Raw genomic sequence first — 20,794 nt, forward strand, 5'->3', positions numbered from 1 at the left:
TATTCTAGCCTTCTCCTCTCAACATTGTTACATTAAATTCATATGATTATTATTTACCTCTAAACAAGTTTGATCATCAATTGTAGATTTCTAAATATGGTCATCCTTACAAATGACATGTGGGTCACATTTGTCTTGGATGATCTATGTGAGTCAAATGAATATGCATATTGGATTAATGAATGAATGAATGAATGTTTATGGGTGTGGACTCGTGTCTCGGCTTGTCCTCAAATTGTGTTGTTGGCACTCAAACTTTTATAAACTCTAGGCGACGATCATCACGATAATCAAAGATACAGGACACATTGCTCACTCTCTCTGAGTACTAGTTGTATACAACAACAACACTGCGCGCATTACAATGAAGATCCAACCAAGGACCCCACTGTTCTATGTGACATCATTCACTATACTAGGATTGACATTCTACGGACTTGATCGTTATCTGTCAGGTTCATATTGTAAGTGTCACTGACTGTCTGTCTGTTGGTCGTTGTTGTTATTTGTTTTATGAATGTGACTAACACATCATCATCATGATCATCATTATCAGATCAATACTTAAATCATCATAAGGTTAGAAGAATCGAAGAACAAGAAGCAAAGGATGACCTTGCTCGCGATAGAATAAGAAAGAGACAAGAGTTGGAGAAGCAACAACAACAACAGCAACAACAACAAAAGCAATAATAATTGTATCATTCATTCATTCATTCATTCATTCGATCAATCGATCAAACATGTTTATTACTTTGTGGTTGTCTTTCGTTGTGCCAACATCTTCCTTGGCACTGGAATACCTGGCATCATAGGAGCAGGCGGCTTTATCACATACTTGCGTTCAGTAATCGTTGGCTTCTTATTGTTTGTCTTCTTTGACTTGGACTCCACCTCTGCCTCAACCTCGTCGTCCTGGTCGACTACCTTGACTTTTGGACTCCTTGTTTTATGAACACGATCATACTCCACATCGACCTTCATCTTTGGACCATCATATATGTTCTTTTCCTGTTGGTCGTTGTCGTCTCCATCCTCCATATCATCCGATTCGTCATCGTCGTCGTCCGAGTCTTGGTCATCCGAGTCGCCATGGTCCATCACCTCAACATTGCACAGTGTGATACAAGTTAGACGTGCGCCAGTCTCTGCCATTCCAACCGGCAGTTCAGTGTCAATGTTCCAAACAACGACATTGCCATCCGATGATATGCTGACCACATAAGGCTTCTTTACCGAGTCGAATCTCAACACTTCCAATCCCTTGACTCGTGCCGAGTTGCCCTCCAACTGTTTGATCACCTTGCCATTCTTATAATCCAACAATGTAATCAACTTGTCCTCGCCTCCAACCATCAATATGTCATCCTAAAGATTGATTGATTGAGTTAATGAGTGAGTTGATGGGAGGGATGGTTCCAGGACACTTACATCATAGTACTTCATTGTGAGTACGGGTTGCTTGAACTCAAAGCTGTGCAACTCTTTGGCGTCGGTTGTGTAGATGGCAACTCGGTCGGCGTAGACGACAGAGTAGTGGTTGCCAGTGGGCGACCATTGGACGATGAGTCCCTCCTTTGGCAGTTTGTTGTAGTTGGCCGCCACTCCACGCATTAGATCCCAGAGGAACAGACGACGATCCTTGCCCACGCTCAGAGCAGCCTTGCCACTCGGATGGATGGACAGTGAGTTGACAATGTCCTTGTGGCCCTTGAGTGTCTTGAGACACTCCCAGTCGGCCACACGCCACACGCTCAGTGTGTGGTCGCGCGACGCTGCCAACATGTGCGAGCTGCCAAAGAATTGGATGGCGTTGATCCAGCCCTCGTGCTTGGACAGTGTGCCAAACTCCTCGCGCTTTGACAAACGGTAGACACGCATGGTCTCGTCAGTGGACGAGCTGACCAGGAACTCGCCGTCGGCTGTCGTGCCCACCGCCTTGACGCAGCCCGAGTGAGCGGCGTATGCAAACACCTGTTGGAGGAGTACCTCCATCTCGTCTGGGTTGCCCAGCTCTGGATGATCAGCCATCAACAATGCCTCATAACCAAGTATCGAATGTTCATAACATCCAATTGTAAGCAATGGACTATACTCCTTCTCTATTACAGGGGTAGCAGTTGTTGTGTTGTCTGTGGTTGTGGCTTTAGTCTTTTTGCCTTTGGCGGCCGATGCCACAGGAGTGTCTGCCTTCTTAAGGATTGACTTTGTTGATGTAGTAGTAGTTGTTGTTGTTGTAGTTGGCACTTCAGTAGTGACTACAGCAGCGGCAGTTCTCTGCTTCTTCTGTACTATAGTTTGTTTATCATTTTGAGCTGTTGTCTTCTCTTCGTCAACAGCAGTGACTTGTCTTTTCTTTTGTTGCTGTTGCTGCTGTGGTTGTTTCTTAGTTGATGTCGACATCTTTATATATATATCTCTCTTTTGTTACTTATTTATATATTTAATAATCTGATTATGATGATGCATTCATTCACCAAGTTTAGTTTCTTTCGTTCGTTTTCAAACAAGTTCTCGCAATCTGGCACCCTGCTCGAGGATGTCCAAGTCGAAAGACTAACTTCATGGTCCATCCACCCTCAATCAATCAATTAATCAATATTATACCAATTCATAACCTATCCATCATTGATCGTCAGACTAGTTAAATGACTTAAATATTATATAGGACCAAAGGCGTTTATTGTAAATTGATAGCTGCGCAGCTGCATTATTTATAGGCCTGTTCTTCTCTTCTCTGCAGCCTTCTCCTCCATAGCTATATTGTTTGAATAAGTAGTTAGGTAAGTATATTTGATTGAATGATTGATTGATATAATATAATATGAACATACCCTTCTTCTCCTCTTCTCTCTTCTTTGCAGCCTCCTCTCTTTGCTTTCTAATGACGAGCAGTCTTTCCATATCAGCCTTCTGCTGTTTCTCCTGTGCTCTAATCTGTGCCTGTTGCTTAGCAACCTCCTCTCTGTTTGATTGATTGATTGATTGTTAGTGATTGAATGAATGATTGAATGATCGAATGAATGAAACGAAACATTACTTCTCTCTTCTTGATAGTTCAACCTTATGTCCAACCGGCAGATCTGACACCTTCTTGGTGACTGTCTTGACTCTGTTTGGATTGCTAGCGTCTACCTTTGGAGCAGAAGCCACTGGCTTCTCGTCCTCTGATGACTCGTCGACCTCCTCTCCAGATGAGTGCTCGCTGCCAGAGTCGTCGACCTCCTCGTCGGAGGAATCACCGTTCCTACGTCTAATATCCTCGACGCCCTCCTCATTGCCATAGAGCACATGACGCTCCTGTCCCTTGTGATTGGCCTTTGATCTCTCGATCGCGCGCTTGTTCAACTTGCCACCGGCAGCTGCACCGCCACCGCCACCGCCTCTCTTTCCTCCTCTTCCGTAAGCCATTGATTGATATCTGTATCTGTATCTGTTCGCTTAAATGTTATTATTATTAACCAATATAGTGTGTGTTTCTCATTCTTTATCCTCTCACTCATCCATCATCTTGTTGTTGAAATTGATAAAATTATTCGATTACGAACTTCTTACAAAAGTTAGTGTGTGACAAGTGTGTGATAAAAGAATGACCCGATTCATTCGTTTGATCATTCATCTAAAGATCAAGATATATATAACAACAAAACAAACAATAATATAATGAATAGTTATAGAATAAGTGAACCAGTATTCCCTAAATTGGATGATTATTATATGGATCATATTAATGTGATGCCAGAGGAATTCGTATTGATATCAAAGAGGAAAGGAGTTCAACTTAATGAGAATAGAGCATGATTATAAAGGAATCATGTATTGAGTACTTTTCAGAGTTGGAGCAATGCAAGACCACAAGATCATTCTCATTCGTCAATTGTATAGACTATCACAGACAGTATCATTATTGTGTAAAACAGAACTCTGTACGTCAATCACTCATCTCATTCAATCACTCATTCGAATTCATTGAACTAACATATCAATCAAATGTAGGAGAAATGGGATAGATATCTAAAGTATCATCTGTGGAGTAATAAGGAGTCATACTATAAGTATTGGGAGGAGATTGAGAAGAAACAGCAGCAGCAGCAACAACAAAAGTAGTCCATGGACCACAAGACAACACAACATCACACCTTCTTTTTCGTCTTCAACACTAAAGGGTGTCCAGGACCAAGTTGACACGCGATCAACTTTGTGTCATATGACACACGTACACATCCAGCAATGATGATTGGCTTAGTCATTCATTCGTTCATTGGTCAATGGACCATGATGGTGTAGTTCACTCTCATTGCATTTTCCAGCACACGTGGATCGATCATCAGATGACTTGACTAGACTGCTGGTAGTAGCAACACAACAGGAGGATGGATGGATGGATGGATGGGATGGAGCAGGAGGCACACTATCAACCACTGGCTCAGTCTTAATAAACCATCACTCTCCCACATACCCCAAATAGTTATATATCTCACATGTGTGCGATCCACCTTTGGCAAAGGCACACGCACTTTACTTCATACACACATCACACAAACACACACAAACGATCATCCAACAGCTCACACACCACAAACACGAGCATCATCAGACCAACCACCAAACTAATGAATGAATGAGAGAGGGATCAAATCAATCAATCAATCAATCAATCAGTAACATTATACATTACAGGTACATTTGATATATTTGTATATCTCCACATCCTTCATTCATTACAACATTGATTAATTAATTAACAACAACAACAACAACAACACAATAGTTCGATTCGATTTGATGTTCTTAATTCTCTTCATTACCTACTTATTACTTATTAACTTACACTAATTAGTCACCTAAACATCATTCAAAGTAGACTCTACTACACACACCACCAACCAACCACACGTGCCCCTTCCTTTTCTTTGCCGTTCCATCACCAGCAAGATCTTCCTCGAGAAGGTCTCCCCTCAGCTCACACAGTTTGTTTGTTTAAAAAATTAATTTCAAACTCCAAGTTATTGTTGTTCTTATCAATCTCTCTCTTCTCTCTCTCAATCATTAACAGAGACATACCTATTCTATCTATATATCTATCTATTCTATATATCTATATATCTAGTAGTAGTAGTTACAGAAAGTATCAGGTGATCGAACCAATCAAATCAATCAAATCAATCAAACAAAGAATACAAAGATACAATAACAACAACAACAAACAAATGGATGAGGATTATACAAAGCCTGTGTATGACTTATATGCACACATTAGCTCAGAGAAGCGGATCAGCGATGAGTTTGCTGCTTTAGAAGTGGAGTTTCAATCACACAACCAACAGACTCTTGAAGGAACATTGAAGCACAATACACCAAAGAATCGTTACACTAATATACTACCATGTATGTTTGAATGTTGATTGATCAATTGATTGATTGATTGATTGACAGATCAAGGTATAACTAACATGAATCAATCATATACACATTAGGTGATTCAACAAGAGTCAAACTTGAGAAGATAGATGGACAGGAGGGATCAGACTACATAAATGCTAACTTTATCAATGTATGTTTGATCACATGATTGATTGATCGATCATACACTGACATATCATCATGTGATCACATGACCATATATATAGGGAGAGTATGAGAAGCAGTATATCTGCACACAGGGACCTCTACAGAACACTATTGTGGACTTTTGGAGGATGGTCTGGGAGAACAATAGTAGGATCATTGTGATGCTCTCAAAGGAGCTGGAGAACTATAGACCCAAGTGCGATCGATACTGGTCCGACAACGAGTCGATTGAATACGACTACTTCACTGTACAGATAACGAACTTAGAGAGAGACATCGAGAGGGAGATCATATGTAGAACATTTTCATTAACCAATCACATTGTAAGGACTCTGATTGTGTTTGATTGATTGCTTATGGACCAGGCCTCACTCACTCACTTACTCATTCATCAACACTTAGGTAAATCAAACAAGAACAATCACACACTACCAGTACGAGGGATGGCCTGATCATAATGCTCCAAATGATACGGAGCCACTGCGCCATCTGTTGCACATGATCAATGCCACCCAGAACAGTCTGAAGAGGGAGGGCATTGCAAGTCCTTTTGTTGTACACTGCAGTGCAGGTGTAGGCCGTACCGGAACATTCTGTACCGTTCACATGATGATGAGCAGGATTGACAACACCGTCCCTGGTCACAGGATTGACTTTAACATATTTAACATTGTCAAGAACCTTAGGAAGCAGAGACCTGGAATGGTACAACAATTGGTATGTTTGTCGTTTGATGTGAGCGACTGATGGATTGATGGACTGACTCAAATCAATCAATCAATCATTTATAGGAACAATATCTATTTTGTTATGCGACAATAGCAGATGAACTTAGGGAGAGAGACAGTAACAATGAGGGCATCAACAACAATAACAACAATAGTAGTGACGAAGACGATAATGATAGTGATGACGACAATCATCACAACAACAACGACAACAATAAGAACAACAACAGGAACAACAACAAGGATCACCTGGTAATGTGACGGACCTCAACACAACACCAATTTCAAATATATCATTGACTATACCTATACCATACTATATACATTATGACCATTGTGTTCCAGTTTTGTTTGTTTACTTTACTTTACTTCATTCATGCGATCACCAACCAACCAATCAATCAAACAAACTTCCAGCCAAACTGGAACAAGCACCCCACAGCTTTAGCATCATCTTCATCGAATTGTCGTGGAAGTGGGGTTGATCAAGTTGGACCCGCAAAACCCATGACCCCACCGTTTGGGTCGCGATCGGGAATGTTGAATTGGACCCGTTGGTGAATACACTAACATAAGCAAACATTCTAACTCCAATCAATCAACCAATCAATCAATCAAATAACAGTTAGATAGAGATAGATAGATAGAGATGGAGATGGAGACAACGACAGTATTATGTGATGCACATGGTGATAAACCTGTTGAATACCTTTGCCAGAATGATCAACAGATGATATGTATAGAATGTACAATGTCCAATCACTTTGGTCATGTACATTATCATGTAGACGAGTTGAAATCAGAGTTCTTTCAACCTGAGAACTTGAAGAAACATATGGAGCAGCTGTGGACTAGTCTCAAGCCATTGTACACACAACGCCAGGCATTCCTAGACAATGAGGATCGCATTGGACAAGTCTTCCACGAGTTGCATCAACAGTTGGCACTTGAGGAGCATAAGTTAAGGAAGCCCATTGTCAAGGAGAGAGAAAAGGTTGACTCTGCCATCGAGTCCATCATCAGCGAGATTCAATCAATCAACTCCATTTGCTTGGCGCAACGTGGTGGCAACAACTTGTCCGACCATGACCACCAACATGTGACCTCGACCACTGACATCATAGTCGAGTCGATCAACCCCGATGATACATTGACATCATTCATTCAATCAAATCCATTGCCAATGGATGATGATGATCAATCACCAATGACTCGCATCGCGTTATACTTGGCCCAGTTCAAGGACCCTGGCCGCAATGACCATGTCCACGACCTCGCCATCAGGTTCGAACCAGCACCCTTGCGTAATCAGATCATGCGCACTATACACGACGCGTTCGAGATGGTCGAGGGAGGTGCTGACAACAAACAATCACAGTTCCAAGCCGACAACTTTAGCTCACAATGGCAGGTGTTCTCGCTGGATGGTGGTGGTGGCATCCACCTGTTCGACCCAGCAGCCTCCAACACCAAGTGGATGCGTGTCAATTGGCGCGAGAAGGAGAACCGCTACAACACCCTCCAGTCCGCTGCCGCGGCAATCGACGAAAATGTCTACATATTTGGAGGCGAAGATCGCTCGGTCACATACTCGCGCTTCTCGATGTCCAAACAACGCGTGGACTTCACCGGCGACATTGGCACGGGACAAGGTGGCTCGTTCATCTCGACATGCTACGACGGCGAGAATTACATCTACCTCGTGGGCGGTCACTTCCGCTATGAGTCACTGACACGCATCGATCGGTTCGACATCCGCACGGGAGAGTGCCAGCGCATTGGTTGTCTGGGGCTATCCAAAGACATGCTCTACTATTTCTACTCATTCATCTACAAAGACGTGCTGTACGCCGTGACCTACAACCGTAACTTGGTCATCACATTCAATCTCACGACAATGGAGCGACGACAGGCCACGCCCGACTATGCCGACGGCATCTTCAAGAACATCTGGGCCATGTGCTACGATGACGCGAATCATCTTTATATACTTAAGACTGATCATCAGCTGATCAAGCTGTCACTGCAGAGTAGAAAGTACATTACACTGGCCACACTGGAGCCCAAAGAGAAGCTATCCTCATCGCACAATATTACATCGATGGTATACCTCACATCCAATCGTGGCAAACAACAAAGTCTCTATCTTCTGGGTGGCCTACTGTACGGCACACATCAATACTCAATCCAAGAGAACTGTTGGACAGTGTGCGACGAGTCCAACCGTGATGGATTCGAACGACATCGTCGTGGATCATGTCGAGTTCCAAAGAAGCAATACCAACAACAAGTACAATAAACCCTACCCTCACACTACCCTACCCTTGCCCTCGCCCTCGCCCTCGCCCTTACCCTCACAGAGTCGACGACTCAAAAAACGAATGAATTGGAAGTCATCATAATTATTCAATCAATTCAATTAGTATCTAAACAGATAATATATATAGAAGCAAGCGAACGAAGACGACGAATAATGCAGGCTTGTCTGTCTGCAAGATCATCATCGATGTCGATGTCGATGTTCTCAATCTTTACAAGACGACTGAAAGGATCACCACATTCATTCACATCTCTTGGCTGGTCATCATCATCATCATCCATAACTCCATTCAATAGTCAACGAACATTCACAACTGATTCATCGTCATCATCATCATCAACTGCAGCAGCCACTGCTATTGCATCACAGATCGACACACCTACGAAGCCAAAGGTGTTGGTCATATCAGGTCCAACTGGTATTGGAAAGGTAGGCTACACTCACTCACTCAATCAAGCAATCACGACTAACACAACACATGCAGTCAGAGATAGGCATTAGAATGGCACAGTTGTTGGGAGGTGAGATTGTGTCGGCAGACTCGGTACAGGTATATAGACGTTTGAACATTGGAAGTAATAAGGGCGCGATGGATCGTGTACCACATCACTTGTTCGACATACTGGACTTTAACGACACGTTCAATGTAAAGAGCTATCTAGAGTTGGCTATCAATGCCATCGATGACATTATTGCACGTGGTCGCATACCCATCCTGGTCGGTGGTTGCGGCTTCTACATACACTCGGTGCTCAACGGCATCAACAAGACACCACTCGAGGGCAACATTGAAAGAGGTACACTCGAGTCAATTGAAGCGCGTCTAAGAGCAGAGAACAATTGGTTCAGAGTGTAAGTCCTTCAATCATTCATTCAATCATTGATTCATTCATTCGATCGACTAACATTCTTGAATGTGTAGTGCATCAATTCTCAAGGAGATCGATCCAGAGTCAGCTCAAACAATCAGTCGCAATGACTATAGACGCATGGCAAAGAGCTTCTACGTCTATGCTCAGACCGGCACCAAGTACTCAGAGTACAAGAAAATACATGGTATGTTGATGATGATGGGACGGACGATGGATGGATGGACTCAAGATTAACCATGCATCGTTACACAGACAAATCATATGACAGCAACAAGTACGACTTTAGAGCATTCCACATTACAGCTAGACGCGATGCAGTGATGCACATGCTCAACTATCGTTGCGAACTGATGATTCAGAATGGATTCATCAAAGAGGTGGTCGAGCTGCTTCTTGATGGTCTCTCACCTCAATCACAAGTGTCCAACTCAATAGGATATAGTCAATGTATCAATATACTTTTGACTCCAATGGAAGTAAGTAACATGTTGTTGGTGTGTCTTGGTCCTGACCTAACAATCATAATCACAGTCACAGATAACAATGTTGGATACGATCAACTTCTTGATTGAATTCCAGGCACAGACAAGGACATACAGTAGGAGACAATCAATATGGTTTAAGAAGTGCAAGGCTACACGATGGCTGGAAATGAGTCCACTTCCACAAGAGTTCTCACAATTCACTCAAGGAACAACCTTACCCAAGAGATCAACTCTAGACGTGTATGTTATGGAATGATCATCCAAATCACTCTCACTCATTCATTGACTCACTCAATCAATCAATCAATCCATAGTATGTTGGAACAGTTCTACATGGATGAGAACACTTTCGCCAATGCAAGGAATGTGGAGGCAGAGGAAATGTTGAAGCATATGACGAGGGATCAGAAGAAGATGTGCAAGGAGACATTGCACAAGTTCCAATTGTTCACATCAGAGAATTCATTCTTGCCTCTGCGCAAGGTGATCATGGCAGGTCGATCATTGCTGCACAAGAATCGACCAGAGCTGTTTGGCCCAGAGTTGAACCCGCATCTCATCTCTGAACAGAAGAGGAAGCAACAAGAGCTGTTGCATTCCCAACTGTCTGGTGGTGCCGATGACAGCGGGGAGCATATCCGTCAATGATCTTGATAAGATATCCTGTGCGTGCAAGAGTCTAGCTACAATAAAGCTGTGCTGTAGTCACCAACGTATACTTTGGCGATTACTTTGAGGCAGACAAAGAAGAAGAAGAAGAAGAAGAAGAAGAAGAAGATTGAATCATATGATCGATATACACAAAGGTGGATAGAATTCTCTATTTCTGTTGCTGGCTGTTTGAGTCTGCGGTGTTTGTCGTTGTGGTAGTCGTTGGTGCAGTTCCATTTGGCTGCTGAAGGTTAGCTTGATGCATCAAGTCACTAATCGATTTATCCAAATCATCTATTCTTGATCCCATTTCATCGACTATGTTGAAGTAAGTGTTTGTTTGATCGATAGATTGATTGATTGAGTTCATTGAATGAAAGATTAGTATCTGCACCTATCGAGCTATGTTGGTTTGATCATCATACTTCTCTTCAATATAGACTCTGACATTGTTTCAAATCTTGTTTGCTGTTGGTGATAAGGTGATGAACATAGGTTAGAGACAGAGAGAGAGGAGAGAGATGATTGATCGTCTCATTAATGTACCATTTGCTCCAAGAGAGTTTGAACGAATGATGACATGTCTTGTGCACTTGGGTCAGCAGGGTGACCAGCGGCGTCTGGGTGATTCTGGTTATTGTCCTCCATTATATATGTATATGTATATGTTATAAGTTATCTGTATCGTTTGTAATAATAAATGGAATGATATGAATGGGTGTTGTTTATTGAGATACATTTATTTTTATCGATTTCCTACAAGATCAAGTGTTTGAAGATTGAATAAACGACCCGGAGTTGGTCCATTACTGGTGATGGATAAAGTGAAAGTGATCACTTATAAGTGATTGATTATTAAAGTTTCTTTGTTAGACTCTTAATTGTACTCATTAAGTTCTGATCTGTTCGTTGTAGGAATGCTTGTTTCTCCAGATATCCATTCTTTGCCTTGTTCTCAATGTCGTTCTTCTCCATCATATTGCCATCCTTGAATTTATCCCAATCCATTTGTGACTTTTGTAATGTTGACAATGCCTTTGGCTTTGCTCCCAACTTTGATAGTAGTCCTCCCATATTCTTGGCACTAATTGATTGTTGATGGAGTGTCAGGGATTGATTGAATCAAAGGTTGTGAGAGTGCAAACTGAAGCCACTTACCCAGCTTTCGAAGGCGCAGGCTTTGGTGCGCCTGGTCCGACTTGTGTCCTAACAGTGACCTCCCTCCTATAGTGTGTGTCAGTATCAATCAATCAATCAATCAATCGATGATATTCACAAACTTACTCTATTCTCTCACCAGCAAACTCAAAGACTTCAATCTTCTTCTCCTCGGTTGTTTGAATGACTGGTGTGGCGTTTGATTGTTCTTTGGACTTCTGTTCGGCGTCATTCAACATCTCTTCCAAAGTCTTCTCGACAACAGGGAGTGTCTCTTTCTTTTCATCAGACTGATCTGCTGTCTTTTCTGTTGTCATGTTGGCATCGTCTTCATCATCATCATCATCTTTGTCTATCTTGCTCTTCTTCTTTGTTGACTGTTGTTTCTTCTTTGTCGTTGTTTTACTTATTTGCTTTCTCTTCTTCTTATTCTTGTTGTCAACGTCATCACCTTCATCATCATGTTCAAACTCTTCTTCATCTTCTGATTGATCACTTGGGACATAATCATCATCATCTGAATCATTGATCATGTCCTCAGCAGACATCTGAGGTATTGACACATTACGTGTTCTACTTCTTATTCCTTGCATTATTATTCTATCTATCTTTCTTTATAACTTTGAATGAATGAATTCTGAAGTGCAAGTAACTTTCTCCAACTTTTCCCCCAAACATGGACCCGCCATTCTTGGGTCTAACCTGTCTCCAGGGAATCACAATAATTAACTTAATCTTATACTAAGATAGATAGATAGTAATAATACTATTAATAGTATAACAATGACACATGTACACGAGTTAAATAGACTCTCTTGGAACAGTGCCACTTTGGCACATAACAGTCACAAGGGCGACCAGGCAGAGTTGTTTAGAAATGGACATTGTACACTATTCCCTGAGGAGAAGGAGTTGTTGGGCCATGTGTCAGGACGCTCACTACTTCATCTTCAATGTAACTCTGGTCAGGATACACTGAGCCTCGCAAGACTCGGTGCCAAAGTCACTGGTGTCGACATCTCTGACGAGGCCATCTCCTTTGCCCAAACACTCTCGGCCAACTCCAACATACCCGCGACATTCATTCGCGATGATATACTACATTGGATGTCTGAAGCTGCCAAGAGAGGAGTCAAGTTCGACCGAGTGTTCACATCGTATGGCACCATCGTTTGGATCGCAGACTTGAAGGCGTGGGCGCGTGGAATTGCCTCGCTCCTCGCCACTGGCCCAGACAGTCGCTTCGTTATTGTCGACTTCCACCCATTCGCACTCTACTTTGATCAACAATGGAAGCCTACCTATGACTACTTTAACAGAGACGCGATAGAAGAGAGTGGCGTTGGCGACTATGTAGCCGACTCGGGCGATGGCCTGGGAAGCGTGCACAGTGGCGTCGTCGACTTTGTCAATCCACACAAGAGCTACGAGCACTTTCATGGTCTTGGCGACATAATCAATGCGCTGGCGTCAGCCGGCCTGGTCATCGAGTGCGTCAACGAGTATCCCTACAGCAACGGGTGGAAGGGATTTGATGGCATGGTGGACATTGGTGGAAAGCGCATGGTGCCTCCGTCCAACATTCCCAAGATACCATTGATGTATGGTATCAGCGCGAGACATCCTTCCTCCTCCTCATCATGATAAATGTTTAAACTGAGCAGCAGTCGACTGAGCTCGCGTTTATTCATCCGCCTCGTCGTCTTCGTTGTCTCCATTACTATGTACACCTGTGTCATTGGTCTGTTCTTCGTCTTCGCCTTCGCCATCGCCATCGCCATTCTCATTGTTGATGTTGTTGTTGTTGTTGTTATTATTGCTATCATCATCGATCATGGCATCGGTGCCGTCTTCTTGTTGTTGTGCTGCCTCCTCTTCCTGAGTCCACCATGATATCATGCCCAGACCACTCTCGCGCATCGATCCCTTGATGATCAATGGTGACTTTTGGTTCTTTAGGTACTCCTCCTCCTCCTTCATTCTCTTTTGATGCTCCTTTAATGCTGTGGCGTCCATTTGATTTACTGGCGTCGTAGACTTTGGTCGTGGTGCTGGTTGTGACACTGCTGGATTCCATTCAACCGTGTCGACCTTGAATCTTACACGACCCTTATCTTCAAAGTACAGTTCATTATCATTCCAATCCCAATGCCATAGTCGTTCATCTGCATCGTAGCTTGAAGGTGTTGGCAAGTCCACTGCAAGTATCTGTATATCATCAAAGAATCCCAATGAGACTGTAATGCATCATGATTGATTGAATGTCAGTGAATGATTGATTGAGTCGATGTATCGTCCATGTTCATGTTCATACTTTGCATGACCTCCTTGGTTGATCTCTTGATTATGCCTTCGAGTATCTCACCAACGAAAGGTTTGAAGACTACTAGTCTACAACGTACTAGTAAGTGTGAACCTCCATCACCAGAGTAAATATATGCGTCGCCTGTTCCAATGATATCATACAATGCTACGAACAATCCTCCATCTATTACGACCTGTAGTAGCTGTGTTAACAACGAGTCATTTATTCATTCAATCAATCATTCAGTCGATCAATCGTTACCTTGTTTGTATACTTCTTCTCTATCTCATCTTCGATTGTTTGTATCTCATTGTTGAACTGACTTGGAGGTATCCTAACCTTGTCTTCAATGGTGATTAGATGAAACATTGTTATGTGTATATATATAGTAGTTGATTGTTTCAAACAATGAATGAATGTCAACAAAGAATAGCGCGCCTTTCAAAAGGTGGTTTCGTCTTCCAAACACACACAGATATTCGTTTGATTGATTAGACGATCGATTGACAAGAGATAGAGATAGATATATACACAAAGAGTACTTCTAGATATGTACTGGTATTCTTTATTGAACGTTCTTATTCCTATTAGCTCGTCTAGACTTGAAGAATTTTCTGTTGAAGGACGAACAAGTATGAAGTTAGTATGACTGACTGACCGACTGACATTGATGGTTGGGAGGACCTGGAACTTACCTTTTGAATATGTATTACATAGGGTGTCTTAATTTGATGGATATAGGGTACGATTAACTTTACAAGTCTGGCATGTTGTTGATCGTCGGCTACGTCAAGTGCAGTCTGGATGACAAAGTTGGCATACTTGTCTTGGAGGAGGACGAGGATGTCTGCCTCCATGAGCTCCTTGATGATGGACTCGTAGGTCTCGGTGTCAGCCACTTGGAGACACTTCTCAATGACGTTGGAGCTGTACTTCTGGACAGAGAGCTCGCCAATGTTGCCCAGCAGACTCTTGATTAGCTGGGATGCGTAGGACTTGTTGTTCGAGAGCAAGTGCTGAACGACGTAGTTGCCGAATTGATCCTGTACAAGCTCCAGCGAATGAGAGTTGATCTTCTTGATCAGTGCCTCTAGTTGCTCCTTGTTGGCAAAGTCGATGCAACGGTTGACCACCGTGCAGCCGACCTTGTGCGTGCAGATCTCCACGACGTTGTCCATGATGGCGTTGCAGATGAACTGGTTGACCTCTGGCGAGAACTGCTTGAGGAACGACTGGATGAGGTAGTTGCCCTTGGCGTCCTTGGACAGGCTGATAACCTTGTCGCTGATCGAGTCCACGATCGACTGCACCTGCTCTGGCGCAAGGTACTGCAGCACCTTCTGGATGCCGTGAATGCCGTAGATGTGGCAGGCAAACGTCTCGACCTTGGGCGCGATCTTGTCCACGATCATCTTCCTCTGGTTGTTGTCGCAGTACTTCATGAGCTGTGGGATGAGGTACTGGCCGTAGGGGTCGACCATCAGCTCGATGAGGTGCTCGTAGACCTCCTTGAAGATCATCGTGACGTGCTCGGCGTCGGGCGACTCCTCCAGCTTCTTCTGTAGGAATCTGCAGCCGGCCTGGTACTTGGTGAGATGATATATCTGGCCGGTGATCTCCTCGAGCGTCGTGGCCTTGATGGGCATGTTAGCGTCGTTAATGTTGGACGTGTTGATCGAGCTCATCGACACGGACTTGGTCATGGGCTTCCTCAGCGGTGCGTCGGCGGCCGATCCAACCTTCTTGATGGGGTCGTCCTTCTTGAGTCCAATGTTGGTGATGTTGGAGCTGCTGTTGGAAGACTTGAGTGCGGGCCTGATAGGGGCCTTGACCTCCAAAGGTGCTGGTGCGTCCTTGGTCTGCTTGACGATCACGGGCATTGATGGCGACTTCTTCATGGTCTTGGCACCGCCTGCCTGTGGACCAAGAATAGAAGCAATGTTGGAGGATGATGTTGATGGTGATACGGAGATGGGTGTTTGGAATTGTGGTGTGGCGCTATTTGGTGTTGTGGTGGCAGAGTTGTTGGACTGCTGCTGAAGTGGCAGTTGTTGTGGAGGCGGTTGCTTCCTTGGTGACTTGAAGGTGGGCGCAGCAGTCTGGCTGGCTTGGGGCAGAGGTGTTACTGGTATAGGTTGGATCTCTACCTTTCTTGGTGATCTCAACGGTGGCAATTGTCCGCTGACAATTGGAATGCTGGTTGGTTGTCCATTGCTTGGGAATGGTGTGTATGAATTGAACAGTGGCTGATCAATGTAGGAGAAGTTCTGAATTGAAGGTACTCTATGAGAGTAGTCATCTGTTTGTTTGTTGGAGAGGGTGTATGAGTATGAAGATCAATGATTCAATGTATCATTCAAGACTTACCAATCAAGAACTGTTTACCATGTTGATACTCATTAAGAGTGGACTTCATAGTATTGATGAGGTTATCATCCTTGGAGTGCAATATGATTCCTTTGAGCTTGTGGATGATCGAGGTGTACTCGGCCAACTGTCTATCTTTGTGTTGTTGGTCATACTCATGCTGTTGAAGTGATCGCTCCTGGAGTTGATGATGCTGTTGTTGTTGTTGTTGCGCTTGCTGAGTATGTTGTTTGTCCTTGCCTTGTTGGTCAAACTGCCTTAAGTAATCTGATGAAACAATCTGTCAGTTTTGTTGACAATCATTTTCATTGGGAAGATGACTCGTTGTCAACATTTAAAACATACCAGTAGTATATACCAATTTTTTCTTCTTCTCAAAGTCCGAATCGAAGCTGTTGAGGATCGATGGACCGTCTGTGTTTAATACATCAGTCATGATTGAAAGGAATACACTGTCTAAAGGGTCATTTGGGAAGTTATTATCTTCAAAGAACAATGTTTGATTATACATGAATGATGTGAAAGAGATAGGAATGTATATGAATGCGTATGTACAAGTAGTGATACAATAATACTATGTTAAATATTTGATGGAAGATGTATAAAGTGTAATTAATGAATTGACAATGGATAACATTGTGTTTATGTGTTTACGTTGTATGTGTGTTTATGATGATGATGACTTTAAACATGGTAACAAAACTACCACTTCTTTGTGGTGGTCCATCAAATACAGAACAATTGATTGATTGATTAATTGATTGATTGAATGATTGATAGAACACACAAATGTCATTTATTGATTGAAGTGTTTGAATGAGTAGGGGTGGGGAAGCTTAAGGTGGTGGGGGAAATAAAGCCTGTGTGGTTGGAAGGTCCTTTGCAGGGGTGAAGTGTTTGGTGACAGAGTGGTGTGTTGTCGGATGTGTTTGGAAGTGTAGATGGTTGGTTGGGTGGAATGAAGTTTGTTTGGATTGGCTGTATTGAACTTAAGAGTGTAGGGGATAGTTTGAGATAATAAATTGTAATACTTACAATAAATAAATGTCTTAATTAATGTTGATTATCAATCTTACCTAGAGAGTATGAGTAATAATAAAATGAATATTAAATAGATTGGATGTGTTTTTGTTTGTTTGTTTGTAGTAGGGATTGAATGAAGGATTGTAATGTTCAGTTGTTACACCAAATGATAGTAATAATTAGCTACACACAACAATGATAACTTCAACTACTACTATTGTGTAATAATTAATTGAAGTAAATATATATATATATATATGTTTGTATATATATGAATGAAAGTATGAATGGTTGGTTATAGATGTAGTTGTAGTTGTTAACAAGTGATGTGTGTTCAAAAGGATTGAATGAACCTTTGGAAGAGGTGAGACTATATTATTATAAATATATATATATACAATGTTAATAAGCTAGAGTATATGACTTTAGATAGTATTATATCTAAAGAACTTTAGACATCACACACTCCCTCTGACTCACCCCCAACCAACCAATAACAACAACAAAAGGACAGTCTAACCTGACCCTTATTATTATTATTACCCTTGCCTTACTCCCCTTAATGTGTATGTATGGGAGTGTCCAATGTATTGACAAGGGTTGAAGGTGGACCTTGAGAATTGGGTGTTGAATGTTCGACACTTATTTAGGTCGAACAGATCAAACCAATTAATATGGACCACCTGACCAACAACCATACACACTTGTTCATTATTCACTGACGTCTGGAAAAGGAAACACAAGCGGTCCGTGTGTGGGGGGTCGTGTTGTGTGTATGTGTATGGGTGGGCCGTCACCAGCAGACAGTCCATACCAAATGTGGTAAAAATCCTTATTTGGATGAAATGATGTGTTGTTGTAGGGCGTAAGACAGGACATTGTGTAGCGAACAGATTGGATGGAACGCGTTGGTGTTCCAAACATTGTGTTTGTATGAATCAAACTTGGACTTGAAGTCTACTCCTTAATCATTATTATTTGTTTGTATGTATCTGTGCAAGTATGTGTATATATAATAATATATTTGAGTATTCATTGACAGTTTGTTGTTGTTGTACTTAAGTATGGTGGATGATGATTGAGAACTCGGTTGGTGTCTGTTACACTCGTCCGATTGATTGATTGATATTGAACGGATTGATTTGGTTGATTGAAGTTGATTTGATTGATGGACGGAACCTGGGGAGGGAACTTAAAGTGGTAGTTTAAATGATACATCGAGCTCGGCCTTCTCTGCAAGGGTGACAATGTCAGCGATTCTGACGGACTTCTCGGCGGCATCGTCGAGGTTGTCAGCGGCAATCAGTCGCAGACCACTCTCCTCCATGATCTTCTTGGCGGTCTCGACGTTGGTGCCCTGCAGACGCACGACCAGCGGCGTCTTGATTGACAGCTCCTTGACGGCCTGGATGATGCCCATGGCAATAATGTCGCACTTCATAATGCCTCCGAATATATTGACCAAAATCGACTTGACGTTGGGGTCGCTGCTGATCAGCTTGATGGCCTCTGTCACCTGCTTCTGAGTGGCGCCACCACCGACGTCCAAGAAGTTGGCGGGGCTACCGCCATAGTGCTTGATGATGTCCATCGTGGCCATTGCCAGACCGGCACCGTTCACCAGACAGCCAATGTTTCCGTCCAGTCCAATGTAGTTGAGATCGTAAGTCGACGCCTTGACCTCACGTGGATCCTCCTGTGAGCGATCCCTCAGCTCAAACACCTCCTTCTGACGGAATGAAGCATTGTCATCAAAGTTAAGCTTTGCATCCATACATAATACTGGTTTGATTGATTGAGTAATGTAAGTCCACTAACATCCTGCTACTTCATGTTACCTGCTGCTGCTCCTGTTGCTGCTTATTCAATGAACAACATACCATCTCCAGATGAAGTCTCGGCCATTGGGTTGATCTCAACCATGGTGCAATCGTGCTTGATAAAGAAGTTGTAGAGACGGGTCATCTGGTCCTGTGCCTTGGCGATGTTCTTGGGTGACACGCCAATCTTTTGTGCAAGACGAAGAGTCTGCTCTGGCTGCACACCCTTGAAGATGTCGATGGGCTCGACAAAGATGGCGCCTGGGGTCTCGCGAGCCACAGTCTCAATGTCGACACCACCCTCGGGCGAGGCAATCATGAGGGGACCGCCAGTCTTGCGGTCCATCAAGATGGCAAAGTACATCTCGCGTCTCAAATAGTGTCGCTCGGCGATGTAAATCTTGTTGACGACCTTCCCACTTGGGCCAGTCTGCTTGGTGATCAAAGTGTGTCCGATCATCTTTGATGCATACTTCTTCACCTCCTCTGGTGTGCTACAGATGTGCACTCCTCCCTTAAGTCCACTCGAGAATATACCCTTTCCTCTACCACCTGCGAGAATCTGAGCCTTAACAACGTAGTCCTGTGTATCTGTTTGAGTTGAAGTTGTGATGTGAAGTGAAGTGAAGTGAAGGGTGTTGTTGTATGAGTCGATGTTCGTGCTTGGTTATGTGTTGATGTGCACATCAACATACTTAACAACTCTGACAACTTCTCTGCCTCGTCTGGGGTGTCGGCAACGTTGCCCTTTGGACAATCGATACCGTAAGCCTTCATCAACTTCTGAGCCTGGTACTCATGAATGTTGAGGAAACGCTTGGTGTAAACCATCGACGACGTTGACTTTTGTTGACTGCATTTAGTCAATGATCTCTTCAATGCACCAGCAAACATTATTATTTGTGATTGTTGATATATAATGTATATAAATACAAACTAAAGAGAATATATATAATGTAATATGTGTGTAATAATAATTATAAAGTATGTATGTATGCTAAAGTGTTTGTTATGAACAACAAAGTCGACTCCCTCACTCCTGACTGAAAGACCGCGACTCAGAAGTCGGTCTGACAGCAGGTCACACACATAAACGCACTTTGACCTTTTGAGATGTATTTTTTTGATGATCAAAAATTATTATTATTCTTTTTTTTATTATTGGACCCTGGTCCCAAATACTTGATCAAACAATGAACATTTGCACCATCTTGGTAAAAGTCATTCCCTTTTCCTACTCATCAGTATGGCGACTTGTATTTATGGATTTAAAAGGAGAAGTCATAGTGATAACATAACATATATATATATTCATTCAAACCTTTGAGGGTAAAAGGGTGATGCGGATTATGACAATGACGATAAAGATAACGAATGAATGTATGATGAATGAATGTATGAATGAATAGTGAATGGAATGATGATGATGATGATGTAAGAAGTGTGAATGGTTTGGACGATTAAGTCAGACATAAGTAATTAAGAATCAATAGA

General features: G+C 42.7%; 13 protein-coding genes across 13 annotated transcripts; 6 read left to right on the forward strand and 7 right to left on the reverse strand.

Annotated features, from left to right (window-relative positions):
• Positions 1 to 328: 328 nt before the first annotated feature.
• Positions 329 to 687, forward strand: SAMD00019534_091130 (hypothetical protein; the record flags this gene model as incomplete). Its single annotated transcript, XM_012895527.1, has 2 exons — positions 329 to 464; positions 557 to 687. Coding segments are annotated over 2 exons (267 nt in total), but the record flags the coding sequence as incomplete, so codon positions are not given.
• A 69-nt stretch (positions 688 to 756) lies between these two features.
• SAMD00019534_091140 (hypothetical protein) lies at positions 757 to 2,427 on the reverse strand (the record flags this gene model as incomplete). Its single annotated transcript, XM_012895528.1, has 2 exons — positions 757 to 1,368; positions 1,432 to 2,427. Coding segments are annotated over 2 exons (1,608 nt in total), but the record flags the coding sequence as incomplete, so codon positions are not given.
• Positions 2,428 to 2,714: 287 nt separating this feature from the next.
• Positions 2,715 to 3,411, reverse strand: SAMD00019534_091150 (hypothetical protein; the record flags this gene model as incomplete). Its single annotated transcript, XM_012895529.1, has 3 exons — positions 2,715 to 2,758; positions 2,835 to 2,965; positions 3,041 to 3,411. 3 exons carry the CDS (start codon positions 3,409 to 3,411, stop codon positions 2,715 to 2,717), a joined length of 546 nt encoding a protein of 181 aa, XP_012750983.1.
• Positions 3,412 to 3,797: 386 nt separating this feature from the next.
• On the forward strand, positions 3,798 to 4,107 carry SAMD00019534_091160 (hypothetical protein; the record flags this gene model as incomplete). The annotated part of the gene is made up of 2 exons (XM_012895530.1): positions 3,798 to 3,926; positions 3,997 to 4,107. The coding sequence occupies 2 exons, from the start codon at positions 3,798 to 3,800 to the stop codon at positions 4,105 to 4,107; spliced, it is 240 nt and encodes a 79-aa protein (XP_012750984.1).
• Positions 4,108 to 5,183: 1,076 nt separating this feature from the next.
• SAMD00019534_091170 (hypothetical protein) lies at positions 5,184 to 6,554 on the forward strand (the record flags this gene model as incomplete). The annotated part of the gene is made up of 5 exons (XM_012895531.1): positions 5,184 to 5,388; positions 5,478 to 5,554; positions 5,631 to 5,789; positions 5,977 to 6,288; positions 6,363 to 6,554. Coding segments are annotated over 5 exons (945 nt in total), but the record flags the coding sequence as incomplete, so codon positions are not given.
• A 496-nt stretch (positions 6,555 to 7,050) lies between these two features.
• On the forward strand, positions 7,051 to 8,598 carry SAMD00019534_091180 (hypothetical protein; the record flags this gene model as incomplete). Its single annotated transcript, XM_012895532.1, has 1 exon — positions 7,051 to 8,598. One exon carries the CDS (start codon positions 7,051 to 7,053, stop codon positions 8,596 to 8,598), a length of 1,548 nt encoding a protein of 515 aa, XP_012750986.1.
• A 174-nt stretch (positions 8,599 to 8,772) lies between these two features.
• Positions 8,773 to 10,624, forward strand: SAMD00019534_091190 (hypothetical protein; the record flags this gene model as incomplete). The annotated part of the gene is made up of 6 exons (XM_012895533.1): positions 8,773 to 9,048; positions 9,104 to 9,471; positions 9,542 to 9,675; positions 9,744 to 9,967; positions 10,029 to 10,216; positions 10,291 to 10,624. The coding sequence occupies 6 exons, from the start codon at positions 8,773 to 8,775 to the stop codon at positions 10,622 to 10,624; spliced, it is 1,524 nt and encodes a 507-aa protein (XP_012750987.1).
• Positions 10,625 to 10,802: 178 nt separating this feature from the next.
• Positions 10,803 to 11,131, reverse strand: SAMD00019534_091200 (hypothetical protein; the record flags this gene model as incomplete). The annotated part of the gene is made up of 2 exons (XM_012895534.1): positions 10,803 to 10,945; positions 11,053 to 11,131. Coding segments are annotated over 2 exons (222 nt in total), but the record flags the coding sequence as incomplete, so codon positions are not given.
• A 351-nt stretch (positions 11,132 to 11,482) lies between these two features.
• SAMD00019534_091210 (hypothetical protein) lies at positions 11,483 to 12,333 on the reverse strand (the record flags this gene model as incomplete). The annotated part of the gene is made up of 3 exons (XM_012895535.1): positions 11,483 to 11,711; positions 11,786 to 11,851; positions 11,912 to 12,333. 3 exons carry the CDS (start codon positions 12,331 to 12,333, stop codon positions 11,483 to 11,485), a joined length of 717 nt encoding a protein of 238 aa, XP_012750989.1.
• Positions 12,334 to 12,568: 235 nt separating this feature from the next.
• Positions 12,569 to 13,429, forward strand: SAMD00019534_091220 (hypothetical protein; the record flags this gene model as incomplete). The annotated part of the gene is made up of 1 exon (XM_012895536.1): positions 12,569 to 13,429. The coding sequence occupies one exon, from the start codon at positions 12,569 to 12,571 to the stop codon at positions 13,427 to 13,429; it is 861 nt and encodes a 286-aa protein (XP_012750990.1).
• A 45-nt stretch (positions 13,430 to 13,474) lies between these two features.
• On the reverse strand, positions 13,475 to 14,468 carry SAMD00019534_091230 (hypothetical protein; the record flags this gene model as incomplete). Its single annotated transcript, XM_012895537.1, has 3 exons — positions 13,475 to 14,022; positions 14,100 to 14,283; positions 14,352 to 14,468. Coding segments are annotated over 3 exons (849 nt in total), but the record flags the coding sequence as incomplete, so codon positions are not given.
• Positions 14,469 to 14,686: 218 nt separating this feature from the next.
• On the reverse strand, positions 14,687 to 16,893 carry SAMD00019534_091240 (hypothetical protein; the record flags this gene model as incomplete). Its single annotated transcript, XM_012895538.1, has 4 exons — positions 14,687 to 14,704; positions 14,786 to 16,389; positions 16,458 to 16,724; positions 16,803 to 16,893. The coding sequence occupies 4 exons, from the start codon at positions 16,891 to 16,893 to the stop codon at positions 14,687 to 14,689; spliced, it is 1,980 nt and encodes a 659-aa protein (XP_012750992.1).
• Positions 16,894 to 18,672: 1,779 nt separating this feature from the next.
• SAMD00019534_091250 (hypothetical protein) lies at positions 18,673 to 20,194 on the reverse strand (the record flags this gene model as incomplete). The annotated part of the gene is made up of 3 exons (XM_012895539.1): positions 18,673 to 19,262; positions 19,361 to 19,891; positions 19,996 to 20,194. 3 exons carry the CDS (start codon positions 20,192 to 20,194, stop codon positions 18,673 to 18,675), a joined length of 1,320 nt encoding a protein of 439 aa, XP_012750993.1.
• Positions 20,195 to 20,794: the final 600 nt, after the last annotated feature.

The sequence above is a fragment of the Acytostelium subglobosum genome (assembly GCF_000787575.1).
Source record: "Acytostelium subglobosum LB1 DNA, scaffold: scaffold21, whole genome shotgun sequence".
Classification (NCBI taxonomy): Eukaryota; Evosea; class Eumycetozoa; order Acytosteliales; family Acytosteliaceae; genus Acytostelium; species Acytostelium subglobosum.